Genomic DNA, 15,928 nt, shown 5'->3' on the forward strand with positions numbered 1-15,928 from the left:
GGTGGGTGGTATTTGTATTGTTTCCTTTCATCTGTAAAGCACTTTGTCTTACATTTCATTAGTATGAAAAGTGCTATTTAATACAATATAAAGTCTGACTTAGTGATTGATTGAGGCATTGTCACAGCACATGGATTTTGTGCTTCAAAGGCAGATCAAGACAAAATGCATTTTTATGTTAGAAGCAAAAGCTGAAGTAGAAATAATACAGCAGGAGACAGTGGGATAGTAATTCTCGCCTCAGGCCACAAAATCATAAAAAGTGACATCTTTTCAGTTTAGTTTGGCCATGATTTTAATAAATCTGAAAGTTTATCGTGTTACAGAAAAGGGTGTGCTGGATGTGTCCTTTCAACACTGACCGTGAGATCACATATTAAACTGCAAACCTAAATTTATAATAAGGTCACACTTTATATCAGGAGATAGATTTAAAGGTCAGAGGAAAGTCATAGCAGCTAAGTCTAGACACATAACCTGGAGCAAGTTTAAAACAGGTTCTTCATTGGACAGATTTGTCTGCTGTGGTGTAGGCCTCCAAAAGAACTCCTTGTTATTCCACTTTGCATTGCTCTCTGGTAGACACTTCAGGTCCATCAAGTCTCAAAAACAGCCTCAGTTTCAGAGAACTAAACTCTGGCTGGATGTGAATGACTTAAACATGGATTTTTTGTTAGTTTTTTTTTCTTTTTTTTCCTGCTACATACACCTTCTTCTTATCTGCCTGATTATATTCTGATCCCATTCATATGTATACACACAATTACACCTTATTTGTACTTTTTGCACACTAAGCCATTGTACTTTCATAAATTCTCTACAGTGTGCATTTTCCCGAAGTGCAATATCAGTCACATATCTGTCCTATAGTGTTGATTCTTACAACAATAAGCTACAACAGTGTTTCCATACTTGTACATACTATTTTAACAATATTTTTGAATTGATATTTGCATGTTTATCACTGTACCTAACCTCTTAAGACCTGGCGTTGGCATGCGTGGACATCACATTTTGGGTTATATTACCACAGTAGTTAATTTTATAAATTTTTCAAAATTATTTTATTATTTTTATTATTTTATTGTTATTTAATTTGTATTATTTTTTACATTTAAAAAAATAATTTTTATTTTATTTTATTTTTTTCATTGTCTTTGTTATTTTATCACATCAAATAGCAAATTGATGTCATCAAATAGCAAAGAGGAAAAAAATGCATATCAAACAAGAGCTCGGGTTTTAAGAGGTTAAAAAATGTGTTTGTGTGAATGCCCTTGCAGGATTGTTGCTTAATTTCACTGTAGGCTGTATGATGACAATAAAGGAACTACATTCTGTAATTCAACCACAGTCTGAAGTTTTTTTGGGTTTTTTTTCTGTGGAAAGTGACAAATCCCTGTAAACAAAACTTAAAAACAATGCATTTATAACCATATTAAGTGTGTATTTAAGTGCAATTTTGACCTATTTTATACGATTAGCGTGTTAACATGGCTTAATTACATTTAGGAAAAATCAAAGTCTAAGTATTAAGCAGATTTATTGTTGCTTCATAGTTTATACCAAGTTTGAAACCCTCCTGTTTATTCCACTCAGAGTGTTATGGAGTCATCACAAACATGTTGGCTGCTCCGCATGCTGGTGGAACATCTTACGTCCGCACGTACGTCGCCTCTCGCCCTCCGCCGTCCCAGAATGCACCGCGAGGTCTGCAGTGTAATTATTCACAAAGAAAAAAGGCAGAGGAGCAACAACAACAGGGTGGGAGCAGAAGCACTGAACCCGGGTACAGCTCTAACGTTTCACCCGCCCGTATGCTGACAACGAGGTAAAGTCTCACCAACGCGTTTCTGCTGAAATGAAAACAAACGGGCGCCTGGTTTCCTGTAATGACACTGCGTTTGTACAGCGATAAGTGGCTATCAGCTACCAGCTGGGGTTTTGCTAGCCGGCTAACGCTAGCCAGCTGTATTGTACAGAGTTAGCATTCATGCTAAAGATGTGTTATTACTGTGGCAGAACAACCAAATACAACGTAAATACATGGGTTATTTACTAATTTGTATTGTACAAGTCAGCTAATTGTTCGTGTTATTGTGTTAACGACAAACACTTCCATATAAACCTGTTTTCTTGCGTCTGTTTACGTTGTTACCTACGATTGCGGTGCAGTTTAAAGGTAGTTAACAGTCAAGCTACACCGTCTAGGATCGAATACAAAGCCAGGTAGTTAACTTTATCGTGACAATAACGATGGATACCTCACGTAATGAAAAGCTACTTCACTAAAACTTTGTTGCTGAGGCAGTGAGTTTGCAGTAATTTTTTGCGTCCAACGTTGCTCGGAGAACAATAAGTGTTGCGACACCAACGAGTTTCGCTCCTCGAGCTCTTCGTAACCATGTAAACACACGGGGACACGTGACCAGCCACATGGCGTTTCTGTTTCGTCGAGTTGGACTTCTTTAAACTTAAGCAAGTTTCTTAAATTAAACAGTTTTGAATTTCTCTTCTGTAAATTTTGCTCGTTTGGATATAAAAAAAACGTTCCAATAGATATTCTTTAACGTTTTACCTGTTGTAATCATGCATGTATACTAAGTTGTGGTACATACAGGAGTATGGGTCCATAAATACAAAGAAAGTCTAAAACTGAAACGCCATTGAGGTGTTGTGGAAACGATCTCGACACTGCTGTTTTTCTATAATCACTTTTAACTGCAACATATGATTGATTAATCAGTGAGTTGTTAACTAGTTATACTAATATACTAGTTATACTCATTTGGTGCTCGATTAATAGGTTAGAAGTAGAGATGAGCCTGACTGTTTTTGTTTTTGTTGTTGTTTTTTAATCAATTAATGGTAATCAAGTAGACCAATAATTGATATTTGGTATATTAGCAGTAAAAATTGGAATCTTAAAGCCAAAATGAACACAAACTACAACACATAACCTTGTTGAAATGTCTTGGGGGGAAAAAAAGTTTTCTTTCAGTATTTTTAGAATCAGAAATACTTTATTAATGGCCAAGGAGAAATTGCTTGTGTTACATGTGCTCGTTTGAAGTCTAGAAATATAAACAGTATAAAAAATATACAGATAAACATAAGTATAAAGTATGTCCTAAACAATATGAACATGAGTAGAAAAAGTAGAGACATAAAATGTAAAATGTGAATTTCCTATCTAAGTATTCAGTGTAATAAATAGTGTGTTATTGCACAGAGGTATTAATAGGCTGTTACCAATGACGTGTAACCAGTCAGATAGTGGTGTGGGAGGAACGTTGTCCACAGATTGGTGATTACAGATAGAGGCGTACAGCATTTTTTAATTTATTAATTTGATCAAAAATCAATTTTTTTTTTTTTTAAAGAACAGCAAAACTCATTAAAAAATACTGAATACTGGATAAAATAATCAGCCAGGTCGGTAATTGGTCAATCCCTAGTTTGAATGGCTTTAAAAAAAAAAAAAAATTAGTCCAAATTTAGTGATTCCAGCTTCTTAAATTTGAATATTTTCTGGTTTCTTTTAACCTCTATAAAAGTGAACGATATATTTTTGAGTTGTGGACAAAACTATATTTTTTTTTTAAGTTTTTTTTTTTTGGCCTCTTTGCCTTTGTTACATAGGACAGTTGAAAGAGAGACAGGAAAGTGGGGGAGGAGAATGGGGGAAGGGGTTGCAGCAAAGGGCCATGAGCAGGATTCGAATCCATGGCCTCTGTTTCAGAGACAATAGCCCCTGTAGATGGGTCACCAGCTCAACCAGGTGAGCTAAAGCAGCAGCCCAAAACAGTATATTTTAAAGATGTACTGTTGACCATTTTCTAAACTTTTGTAGATTAAGCAATTAATTGATTAGTCAAAACGCTAATCAACAGATTTTTTTTTATAAATAGACATAATTGTTAGTTGCTGTCCTGATAGCAATATTGGTATTGTCTTGAAGAAACTGATCCAATTGTTAGTTTGGATGATTATCAAATCAAATATTTAGCATTTTTCAGATTATCAGCATATTTTTCTCTTTTTTAACAGATTTCTGCTAAAGTAAATTTAAATTAAAAAGTGTTACTTTGGTTCTGTCTGTAGTTATTACTTTGGTATTGAGCAGCGTCCCACCCGCATCATTATCTGATTATCTACATGTCATGTCTATACTAGAGGACATAAAACATAAAAACAAAGGCATTTCAACAAGGTTTTGTGTGGGAGTTTTTACTTTTACTGCAAATATCGGTTGTGAGAGTTAACTGTTAATCCTGAAAAAAACGCATCAGTCAACCCCTCATCAGTTCGGTTTTAGTCTAAACTCTGGCAGTGCATCTTACAAGCTTTATTAGTTACTACAAACTACAATAAATGACATAAAAATGCAGTGTCTCTTCATAAAGTGCAGAGGAATAAAATGTTGAAGTGTGAATACACTGTAAGTTGGTGCCTCCTGCGTAAATGTTTATGGTTTTTCATTACCTGCATCTCTCCACAGTATCACATCATGGCCCTAAGGAGCTGAGAGCGGGAAGTGCCATTTCCATCTGAAGGGAGTTTACACAGCTTGATAGTCGCTAGAGAAGAGTGGGGGGCCCAGGCAGACCGTGGACGGGGAAGGGGCTGAGCTCAGCTGGAGCCAATGCAGCAGCAGCATCGACAGCCTGAGCTGGTGGAAGGAAGCCTTCCAGTGTTCGTGTTCCCCACTGAGCTCGTCTTCTACGCAGATGAGCAGTCGTCTCACAAGCAGGTGCTCACCCTCTACAATCCCTATGAGTTCGCCCTCAAGTTTAAAGGTCAGTGAGCAGAGAAAAAATCTATTTCTGATCCCATATAAACTTAAATCACTGCATTCCAGATCATCAAGATAATCTGTTTTCTTCTTTCTCAGTGCTGTGCACGGCGCCAAACAAATACACTGTGGTGGACGCCACCGGAGCTGTCAAGCCACAGTGTTGTGTTGACATGTGAGTTTACTTTGTGTGTAAGGCCGTTGGTTTTGGTCAGTTCCTGCCTGTGTAATCACTGTTTATTGCCTACCTTTGTAAATCTTAACTTGTGGGTTTGTTTGGCAGTTTTGATTATATGTTGTGAGCGAGATGGTTGTTTGCAGCGAACTCTCCCACGTGGTTAACCAAAGAGTCTGTCTCCCTCTCTGTGTCCACACAGAGTAATCAGACACAGAGATGTGCGGGCATGCCATTATGGGGTGTACGACAAGTTCCGGCTGCAGGTGTCGGAACAGAGTCAGCGGAAAGCTCTGGGACGCAAAGAGGTGACGGCGACGCTCCGTCCTTCGGCCTCGCAGGAGCCGCCGAGCCCCCGACCCCAAGATGAGGAACGCAGAATCAAAGAGCAGTTTGCAGACAGCGAGTTCTTTGAGCAGACTGCGTTTCAGACAGGTAGGATGAAGCGCTGTTGTGTGATTTTACCACTAGGTGGAGCCAAATGATCATAAAAGTCAACCTGTTCCCATCTAGTGGGACTTTATAATTACATTATTGAATGCTAACTGTTACTTGTCTCATTTGGTATAAAAATAAATTCTAGGCTCACATAGTGAAATAATATGGAGGTTATATCCACCCTCTGATACTTGACCTTGTCTCAGTGTCGGTCGGTGTCTCTGTATCTAGTTTTGCTGATATTTTTCTTAGATTATCGTACATATATTAATATTGTTGTTGTCTGTACGGTGCACTGATCCACAGAGGATAAACACTGGCTTGATTTATTTCTGGTTGTAATGAAAGTACTGTTTGTGGCGGATGTGTTTTGGCCAAATAGGTGAAAGCTGCAGAATTACAGCTGTTTGAATGTAAGGGGACTTGTTGAACCTAAATGAAGTGGAATATAGTTGTAGTGCCTGAGAAGTTTAACATCATTAAAATAAGGTGAAGAGGCAATAGATCAACATGAACCTTCTATTTACACTGTCATGTAGATTAAATGCATGATGCATAAGGTTTGCCCCACTGGCTGCCATTTTCATTTATCATTTAAAGCATAAGCCTCATTGTACGCAGGTTGCAGTTAACTTTATTTTATGCGTATGCTCTTGCTACATCTACTAATATACCAAACGACCAAAATGTTATTTTGCAGCATACATTTTTTATTCTTAATTGTGCCCAGGTGTCGTTAAGTGTTGGGGTGTTCAGCTGCAACATTTTTTAAAGGGCCCGTATTATGCACATTTCCAGGTTTATAAATGTATTTTTGGGGTCTACGAGAATATGTTAAGATGCCTTCATGTTAAAAAAAACAATAACAACACAATATTTTTTCTAATGCTGTACACTGCTGCAGCACCTCTTCTCACACTCTGTTTGAAATGCTCCGTTTTAGCTCCTGTCTCTTTAAGGCACTCCTCCCGAAAAACTCAGTCCGTTCTGATTGGTCGACTGACCCGACGGAAGCAAGGTAACAGTAGTTACGTGCTTTAAACCCAGAACTGAGCGTAGGCAGAGAGTCGTAGCTCTAGCAGAAGCGTTTCTAGTGAGGACCTGCAAGGAAGCAGCTCATTCTTTGTCTGAGGGCGTGCCAAAGTAGTAGCTAAGCCGGCGTTATGTAAATGTGTTACATGGTGATGTAAATAAGCAGCAAAACAAAAGCCTGGATTTCAAACAAAGCATGTCAGGCAGGTAAGGAGCAGTGAGAAACCCTTTTACATGCATAGAAAAGCAGCTGTGAAACCCTTTCAGCATAATATGGGCTCTTTAAACTATGCTCCCTCTGATTCAGATGCAAGCAAATGAAGAAGTCAGCCTTTTGAGTTGCTAAATCACTAGTTTACATTCTGAGTGAAACGTCTGATTGCAGCGTTTGCATGTGTGTTTGTGATTAGCAGAGAGCCGTCCAGTCGCCGGAGGACCCAGTCTGCTGACAGTGCTGCTTGGGCTGGTGTGTATGGCCGCCCTGATGCTCCCGACGCTGGGGGAGCAAGAATCTACTGTGCCTGTCTACCTCCACTTAAGTGTTAACAAGAAACTTGTAGCTGCTTATGTTCTTGGTAAGAAAAAAATCATCATAACCACACAAACCCATGCTGTTGGCTACAACACAATGAGGTTGTCACTTTTCTTGAAAGTGCGGCAGCTTATATCCAGTGGCTTTGTGTTGTGTTTCCCTATGCTTTAGGTCTTCTTACAATGGTCATCCTACGCACATGAAGTGCTGCGAGCCGCGAGGAAGAGGCGGAGGAAAAGTCGTCTTTAAGACGAAGAGAACATTCTCACATCGGAGGCACTACTACGCTTCAGTGGGTAGAGCTGACAGCAGGGGGTCGGGGTTCCGATTCGATTACCTCATCCTCTGAAAAAATTCACTTTAGCATTCTTGTTTTCAAATCCACACCTTTGTGTTCATACATACACAATACTGAACTGATGCAAACAGGGGGAGCTGTGTGATGGAGCTGTCTGTGAAAAAAAACAAAAAAAAACATGAGGCCGCTGAGTGTTGTTCAGCCTCTGTTTGTATTTCTATTGCCATTATGTGACAGAATTATGGTTAACTTGAGTGTAAAGGAATCTACATGCAAACATGATACATGTATATATAAAGCCATTAAAATTTTGTTATGGTATTCACCTGTAACCGTCATTATATCAATGTTTTTTGAAGCATTTTTAGCGTAGACTGAGGACTAAATGCAGTTATTTGCATGTTTTTTTTGCAGATACTTTTATCTGAATTGGCTTTTATTTTTTCAGCAGCAAGATACTTCTACATGTCACCAAAGGAAACGTCTTCTTTTGAAGAAAATGGTTCGCTTGCCATACTATATCAATGCTCCATCAAATGTTTAATAAAGTCTCAGTACAGCTGTATTGTATAATGTTTCTAGATAGATTCTGGGTATTTTAGTTTTTTTTTTTACACTTTACAAGCTGGGTCAGGAGGGTGTAGAGCATAAAACACGACAGTAAGGCCTCTGTTAGCTCCGCAGTGATGGTTACTGAAAATATTCCAGCCGTCTCCCTGAGGGGCCTTGACGTTATCAGATCTGACAACGAAACACAACATGATTTGTAACTGCTTGCATAGCTGTTGGTTCCAGAGCTGTAAATAAGGTTTGGGAGTGACACTATTCTGCTGTGGGCGTCAGTGCACAGTTAACATCAGTTTTAGTGCTCTTAAGAAAAAAACAAACAACTCAGCGCTGCACAGACGTAATAATGAAATAATTTATTTAATCCTGATGTCCGCTACGATGGCAACCACTGAAGACACAAGCATGGACGAGGTGTTGGCCAGCTTGGCAGATTGCAGCCTTTCCATTACAGACACAGTTATAGCATTATATCATTTGCTAAATTCTTACCCTGAACACTTCAGATGATGACTGAGGGAAAAAAAAATATAAGAATTTTTTGGGGAAAAAAATAATAAAATCTTGACAGCAGGGCAAGTCGACTGCTTTTTCCCCCATTTTCTTCGTATAAAAAGGAAAAAAAGACATTCAGTAAATTAACTGCAACCACACCTTTCTTTAAATTAGAGGACACACTTCCATAACATGATTTACAATCGCTTCCTTCTTGAACAAATACACTGTTTACGGAGCCGTAAAGGGGTTCAGAAGTTACACAGGGTGGAAGATGGACACTGGGGTCATGACAACAGGAAGCAAATTTTGGTGCAAATATCACAGTGCAGGCGTAACCTCAACATATTGTACTCTTTGGGGGGTGTTTGTTTTTAAGAGAAAGTCAAGTTTTACTTACTTAAGACTTACACAGGCTGAAACACTACAGGACTAGGCATCCTGAGCAAAAAGGATTTTAATAAACCACAGCAGAAACAGCAGTCTCTTTACTCACAATGCGATGGTGCCTTTTAGTTTTTGTTGCTGAACGTTCCAGCAGTCAGTTGATTTGGTGTGAATGACAACACAAAAGGTTTACTGGGGATAGAAACCTATCACCATCCAATTTTATAATAAACTTTTTCTCCATAAATAAGAAAACTTTGCCAGAAGAAGAAGAAAAAAAAAAAGGTAATCTTTTTTTTTCTATACTTTTTCATATCTACAAAAATCATCCTGACGAGAACACAGGATTACAGAGGAACCTTTAGTGTTGAAAGACTACCAGGAATGACCATCTCATTTCGTTTTAAGATTTACTGCTCGCTGCGTGAATCGTCCGAGCAATTAAAACTGCAGCAAGTCAAACAGCCAAACTGGAGAGAGGAAAAAAAAAACACCACAGTTCACAGCCTATATCATAAAAATATTCAGAATATCTGCTCAAAACATAACTTCTCTTACAGTATAACAGGAAATCTCCATAGTTGTACCCCAGAAGTAATTTATGTTCCTTTACAAAGAAAGCTGTTGAAGACCTGTGCCTACATTCACCTCACAGCCAAAACTTAAAACTATGTATGACATCTGACAAGGTTAATATGTACATAATTACAAACAAAGCAGGAAAAACAATAAGTTAAATCTTTTCTTACAAAATCTGCAGACTGTGTACATACAAAGGCCTGTGGACAGAAGTTTTCCAGCACAAAAACAGGGAAATGTACACATCCATTATTCTTTTTTTTTTGTTTGTTTTTTTAAATGTGTCCAGTGCTCGATGTCCCTCTCTGCTGAGGGGGAACTGGTAGGACAGATTTGCAGGATAGCCACTTATAAACAAAATATCACTACGAAGCCAAGCACCATCCAAGATCCTCGTATAGCAGCTGGTGCTCACAGTGTCTTCAGTCATTCCCAGTTTGACTAGGCTTACTTCTTTACACACAAACTCGTCCATGGCTTTCGTTTCCGTATTTCAAAACTATGTAGACCCTCCGTTGCCATGAAAATAGCCGTTCAGAAGCAAACTCCACTTAGAACTACGTTTTGGTGAAGGAAAGGGTCGAAGAAGGTTCCCAAGAGAGAGAGGCTTTGTTCATCCCTCTGTAAAAATGTTTTAGTGTCTCTAGCCGTCCCCCGCGCTCATTTTGGGGACAAATCCTGGAGGGAAGCAAAGGGCGAGTTGCTGGACGAGGAGGGCGACACTCCCTCCATTTTGCCCGGAGAGTCGGTGGAGGAGCCGACGCTGCTGAGGCTGCCGTCCAGTAGATCCGGAGAGTGACTGAAAAGAGGAGGAAAGGTTTGTTCAGTAAGTGGGAAAATCTCACACTTTCTCCCCACTGAAGTTACAACACTTCACTCAATTTAAAGCACTGCTGACTTGACCTCTTTCTGTTAATCTGACGGGATCTGAACTTGTTGGCTTTGTCTCTTTTTTTGTACAAGTCATGAGGGCAATCTCACAAGGTTGGACTTTTATGTATCACTTCTAACAGGGCACAACTCTGAACTGAAGCCGCATGAATAAATAGTCACGCACATCCTGCAAACAACACGGCCCTGCAGATAAAAGAAGAGTCACCAGGTTGAGCTGTATTGTCGATGTGGTATTGTTGCGCCTCCTTTCAAATCTGTAGAAGTACTGTGCATCCTGGTGTTTAACGCAGAGACATGCATTTCATTATGAATGTATGGAAACTTCATAAGAGGCTGATCAGTTTCTACCGTCCATTTTACAGAATATGTGCATGGAGGTGCCACTAAAACAGGACTAATAACACACAAAGAGAAAAAGAGGAGCGAGTTGAGTGAAGATATTTTGCACAGGACCTATAAACCACTACAGCGTTCTCTGTATGTTACACAGCTAGCATGTGTTAAAGTAGCCAAACGAGATTCTAAACGAATTACACATTTACACGATGTGACTGTCCACGTAGGTAAACAGCTAAACAGCCTGTTAGCTAATTCACTTTTCTAACTTCCTGGCACACAGTCTGGTTTCTTCATAATCTACAGCAAAAGATAACATTTTCAACATACTGAAGGCATGTTTGTTCTAAACACTGACCGAAGACGTAGGCAAAGAGGAAATAAAACAATTCTCACAATTTTCAGTCTTCATTCTGGATCTCGAGTTCCTCACAAACCTTGTAAAGCTGCTGATTGCTTTTATTGCCGAACCCACCTTGAGTAACTGAATCAGTTTTGATTTGGCTTAAAATCTAATTAAGCTAATCAAGCTTTGCTTTTTTAAAATCTACAGTGTGGTTGCTCGCCAACTCAGCATTCACAGGAGTATCATTATCTAAACTGTGTGATACACGACGTGTTGTTGTGAAAGTTTCTTACCAGGAACTGAGATCTGACAGGTTGGAGGCATCCGAGGACAGCATGGTGGTGGTGCCCTGGAAGAGCCTCTTGGGTTGGCTCTCCGTCTCCATCTCACCTGCCGAGTGAAAGGAGTCAGCATTTAGAAAACTTTCTAAAGACCAAATTTCTGCAACTAATCTGCAGGTTTTAAAGTATAAAGGCGGTGATGTTTGCAGACCCGTCTATTTGAAATGATTTATCTATTGAAATATTTAGAGATCACAGAAAGTAAAGTAGAAAGTCTGAGCATGCTGCCTTCAGTTTTCAACAGATCGGTTCCAATCATAAAGACACATGGACATCTTACCTTTGCGTTTTATTGGGCCAAGTATGCTGGCTCTGATGCAGTTGATTGGGCTTTGACTCCGTCGGCTGAAGAACACAGAAAGCACACATTGTCAAGGCGTTTTATTTTGAAATACAGCAACAGCCAGTGGTCGTGAGCTACAGCTAAACCTGAAGAAACTGTCATTTTTACATTTGTTAAGATGCTATATTTACCTGTAACTATCTGAAATAGCTAATGCAATAAAATATTCGGCTTCACAAAAACTAATTTATCTGCAATTAATATTGGCAAAAAAAATAAATAATGTAAACTGAAACAACTACACGGGTTATTTTTGTAAAAGAGCATTAAAAACTGTAGATTAGATCTGTAGATTTTTAACTGTTGTTCATACTCAAAGACCCGGTGCTCACCTGAAGCGCCGTGTTGGGCTGGGGATTGGGCTGGGCGTCAGACCATTGCTGCTCACAAGAATTTGTAGTGAAGGAGAGAAGCACTGCTGCTTGAAAGAAGGAAAATAAAGACAACAGAAAACATGGTTATAAAGTAAAATAGTAATGATCAGCAGCAAGAAATAATTAGCATTAATCATTTAACTGATACAAGACAAAGGCATCCCCTGCCTTCGCCCTGAGTCGGCTGGGGTAGGCTCCAGCCCCTCGCGACCCTAGTGAGGATTAAGCGATGTATAGATAATGGATGGATGGATGGAAGGCAAAACTTTGACTACTGTTCCTGTTATGCTAACAAAGTCGTCTTCGTAGAGTCAATCAGGGCGGCACCGATTGCACCTTTTGTCAGACTAAGTGCCAGTACTTACATTTGGGTTCTCAGCTGCTGATACTGAGTAACGACGAGCATTTAAAGACACAACAGCTCTAACAATGAGGTGCTATAACATCCAACACGCCTACTATGGCTCGGCTACCCTGTGAACCCTGAAACTGCTTTGCTCACACAAAGTAGTTTCACAGAGCAACTCTAGTGAAAGTGAAGAGCAAAATCCTTATCAACGCACTGCAGCGTCACAGTGATCAGAGACACTGGGCTGAAACTGCTGCTCCAATGATCAGTTTCAAGTGATACAGCTGAGGTGGTACAGAATGTGTGAAATGGGGACGACTGGCAATCTTGTTTGTAGGCTCGAGTCCACTGAGAAGATAACAAAACCCTGAATTATCTACAACTCATAACAGCTGGTTCTTAAGAGGAACACACCACATCAGATCTATTTTTACAGATGGTGACTCTTCGTCTTGCTGCTGCAGTGTTAGTTACGAAATGGTTGGAGGGCTTTTCCTGCACAGAGGACTTTTTGAATGTTGGTGCCGTTACTCTTTCAGATGAGGTAACACAGACCAGTTGGCTTTTCTGTAAATGTGTGGTTGTATCGTAGTAATTTTATGAATATGAGAAGAGTATCAGACTGATACCAGACACTGAAACGGTGCCTCCCTACGATTAATGTTGAAACTAATCCTGCATTTACAGCTGGCAGCGTATTTATCAATGGTTTGAATGACTTTACTTCCCAAATTTGCAGCATATTAGGAATGTAAAGATTAATTCTATTTAAAAAAGGACAAAAAGATTCATTTTAAAGCTGCAAACTGAAAGAAACTAAGTTGTTCAAAAAGCTAAAAAATAAATGTCTTGCCTTTGTAGGCTGCAAAAAAAATACTTCCAGTAATAATCTAGTTTAGAGAAAGCCACCAGTAAGGTTACAGTGAGGTTATATAGGGTGCATCTGACCACAGTGAGGTCCGACGTACCTTTTTTCCGATTCCTCTCGTGGGGGACGGGGCAGGCGACACAGGCACAAAGTCGATCCGCTTTGGAGACGAAGATGCAGACTTCTCCAGATCATTGTCACTCTACGAACACAGCATGAACAGAACACACTGAAAGTCATTTTCATGGTACAGTAATGGTAATGAAGCAGGACAAATCATCAAAACGCAGCAAATGTGGGAGTATTATACTACCAACTCAGCCTGACCTTGAAGGACTGGCGGCCCTGTTAACTCCCATTTGTTAATCTAGCATGTTTGTGCTTGTCCACTCTATAGAAAGAGAGAGGCCAAGAGAGGCCCAGGGCCAAAACATGCAATGGGAAGGTAACGACTTCCAAGGATGCAGAACAATAGAACACAACAACAGCGGTGATGGGGGTAGGACAGACAGTAGTGGGGAGTGGTTCTTACCAGACTGAGGCTTTCTTCCCAAGACTGGCTCATTTGCATAGCAGCTTGAACTTCCCTGTGAGTGCAAAAAACACAAAACCAAGGATGAGTTTCGGTCAGTTTCACCTACAATCAAGCAACGATTCAATCAAATCTCTTCATCCACCGGCTGTATGTATACTCACCGCTCATGAGCAGTTTCTCTGTTCATCACACCGACACCCTCCTCCTGCAAGACCACACAATAAAATCGATGGTTAGAAAGTAATATTGGCTACGACCTCGTTTTCCAGCTTTTCTGAATTCCATACATTGTGTAAGACACCAGTGAACTTCAACCAGCAGAGCAATCATTTCCTCTGTAGGAGTCTGATACTACCAATTGATCAACTCTGTAAGATCGATGGCCCTGTGAACTCCAAAGCATGTCGCTCTTGCATGTTTTTTAAAGACACCGTCACTCCCTATGGCTTGAGAGGGAAACAGTGGTCTGACATGCTCACTTTCAGGGTTAAACATTTCTAAACAGCGGCTCCGTTTCTTACCTGTTTTATCTGATGAAGTCTGGTGCTGGGGACGCGAATAGGCGATGAAGGGACCTGTAAAGGAGAATGAGCGTGGAGATGATTAAAATCAATGAATTCAGAGTTCAAAATAACTGAGTTGATGTGGTTAATAGAGCACTGTACCATGGTGGGCCTGTTGACAACCGTAGTGCTGTTCCTCCGATTACGCAGAACCTCTCTGTGGAACACCTGAGAGTGATCACTGCAAAAGAGAAAGCACAGTTTTTAGATTATGCATCTTTAATCCAGGACACAAAGTAGTTACTTCAATATCTGCATAAAAACAACAACAACAGTCAATGATTTCTGATTTTGCAGTAAATTATTGTAACTCTTGTTGAACCTTAAGCCATTTATCATGGGTGCACTGTTGGATCTTCTCAGCTGTCCATCGGTCTGAACTAAGGAGGATGGGATTTCCAGATCCAGCTCCATCTTTTCTTGTGGCATGACTCCTGAGTTGTTCATTTTTGTTTTTGATAGATAATGCAGCCTGTCCCTAAATCATTAACTTAAAATGGCCACCCAGCTCAGTAAGGTTACATTATTGATCCCCAAACTTTGTTAGCCTTACATGTTGGGAGGAAAATATTACCAAATCACGCAACACAACAGCTAACACAATATAGAAAACAGTAATCTGCAAGGCCCTGTCGTCAGCTTAAGCAAAATACCACTGCATGTTCACCACAACAATGCTAAATCTACAATTCTTCATATATAAAGGAGCCCAAACTGCCCTGCCCGCTAACGCTGACTGTAACGTTGTTAGCATTCACCAACTTTCCCGGAGGATGGTTAGCATGCCATGGCTACATACCGCACAATGCCCAGTAACAGCTAGCCACTGAGCCGTTAGTCTGCTGGAGCAAAGCAGCAGAGGGTGACGACTTGGAGCGCAGCAAAACTACCACAGCATGTTAGCGCCTTAAATGAGCTACTGTTAGCCAAGCTAGCCCGCTGGTTACTTTCTGTACAAAACCAATGTCCGCCTCCAGTCCAACGTAGGCGACGTTAAAAACGGCGACGTTGCTTTTTTTAAGTAAGTCTCATAACGCGAGTTTACCTGCTAGCTAACGCAAGCTAGTATTGTGCTCAACGCTAGCTAGTTGGTCCAGTCACAACCAACGCTACCTAGCCTCGGGAGCTAACCAGCTAAGTTAGCATCAACGCCAGTAGCCACTATGCCATGTCCAGAGAGAGAGGCCGGGTCATCATTCCATCTCAAGTCCGTGTGTCTGAAAGCAACCGCGGCTCACAGAAGTAAGTAAGTAAACCGGCTCTGCTGCAAATATCCCCCACCGACTCTACAGACTCTCCTGCTGGGCGCCGCCAAAGAATGAAACAGATCCCAGATGATCACACAGGAGCTAGCTGCTAGCACCAAAACTTCACGCCCCTTTTTTTAGCGTTCAGCGGAGCCGTCCAATGAAAAGGCTCCGTTCACCGGCGTGCTCAGGCGGAAAGAGGCGAGCCGCATCCTCCGGTTCCTGGGTTTAACCGCGCTACCTGCAAAGTTAGTCAACAGCAGAGACACTTCATGTAAAGGCTGTGATCAAACTTCCTCTCTGTGTTTTTGGATTTGTGGTTCATGTTTAGAGCTTTCAGGGGGATCAAATTTGTGAAACTTTTCTCAAAATGGGGAAAATGTTTTGTGTGGTTTCACTGATCACAGCAACAACTTCACTGTAATCCTGGTAAA

The 15,928-nt window shown here is 40.5% G+C and overlaps 2 protein-coding genes across 6 annotated transcripts in view; one reads left to right on the forward strand and one right to left on the reverse strand.

Moving 5' to 3' along the window:
- The window catches only part of mospd1 (motile sperm domain containing 1), a 15,819-nt gene extending 7,979 nt beyond the window's left edge, over window positions 1-7,840 (forward strand). Inside the window, exons 1-7 of one of the 5 annotated variants that reach the window (XM_008282177.1) lie at window positions 1,673-1,831; window positions 4,502-4,799; window positions 4,895-4,970; window positions 5,173-5,405; window positions 6,352-6,426; window positions 6,851-7,015; window positions 7,144-7,840. In XM_008282177.1, the coding sequence (XP_008280399.1) occupies window positions 4,646-4,799; window positions 4,895-4,970; window positions 5,173-5,405; window positions 6,352-6,426; window positions 6,851-7,015; window positions 7,144-7,175 (735 nt within the window). In that variant the 5' untranslated portion in view covers window positions 1,673-1,831; window positions 4,502-4,645 and the 3' untranslated portion in view covers window positions 7,176-7,840. Of the gene's footprint in view, window positions 1-1,672; window positions 1,832-4,501; window positions 4,800-4,894; window positions 4,971-5,172; window positions 5,406-6,351; window positions 6,427-6,850; window positions 7,016-7,143 lie in introns of those variants that run through there. The other 4 variants (XM_008282179.1, XM_008282178.1, XM_008282180.1 and 1 more) reach the window with 4 other exon arrangements.
- Window positions 7,841-8,174: 334 nt separating this feature from the next.
- Window positions 8,175-15,634, reverse strand: pabir2 (PABIR family member 2). The gene is made up of 10 exons (XM_008282183.1): window positions 14,570-15,634; window positions 14,350-14,428; window positions 14,206-14,259; window positions 13,846-13,889; window positions 13,682-13,736; window positions 13,250-13,351; window positions 11,891-11,976; window positions 11,496-11,560; window positions 11,168-11,264; window positions 8,175-10,097 (listed from the first exon to the last, which is right to left on the reverse strand). Exons 1-10 carry the CDS (start codon window positions 14,692-14,694, stop codon window positions 9,959-9,961), a joined length of 846 nt encoding a protein of 281 aa, XP_008280405.1. The 5' UTR covers window positions 14,695-15,634; the 3' UTR covers window positions 8,175-9,958.
- Between the last annotated feature and the right edge of the window lie 294 nt (window positions 15,635-15,928).

This window comes from Stegastes partitus, unplaced genomic scaffold, assembly GCF_000690725.1.
Source record: "Stegastes partitus isolate 25-593 unplaced genomic scaffold, Stegastes_partitus-1.0.2 Scaffold263, whole genome shotgun sequence".
Taxonomy (NCBI): Eukaryota; Metazoa; Chordata; class Actinopteri; family Pomacentridae; genus Stegastes; species Stegastes partitus.

Bases quoted from the DNA above. Each gene is read 5' to 3' on its own strand.
- pabir2 (XM_008282183.1), bottom strand. From the start codon at position 14,694: ATGAACAACTCAGGAGTCATGCCACAAGAAAAGATGGAGCTGGATCTG. The intron at 13,352-13,681 runs GTAAGAACCACT...CTGTGTTCGTAG, and splicing joins GGGAAGAAAGCCTCAGTCTG to AGTGACAATGATCTGGAGAA. The intron at 11,561-11,890 runs GTGAGCACCGGG...TGTGTTCTTCAG, and splicing joins AGCCCAACACGGCGCTTCAG to CCGACGGAGTCAAAGCCCAA.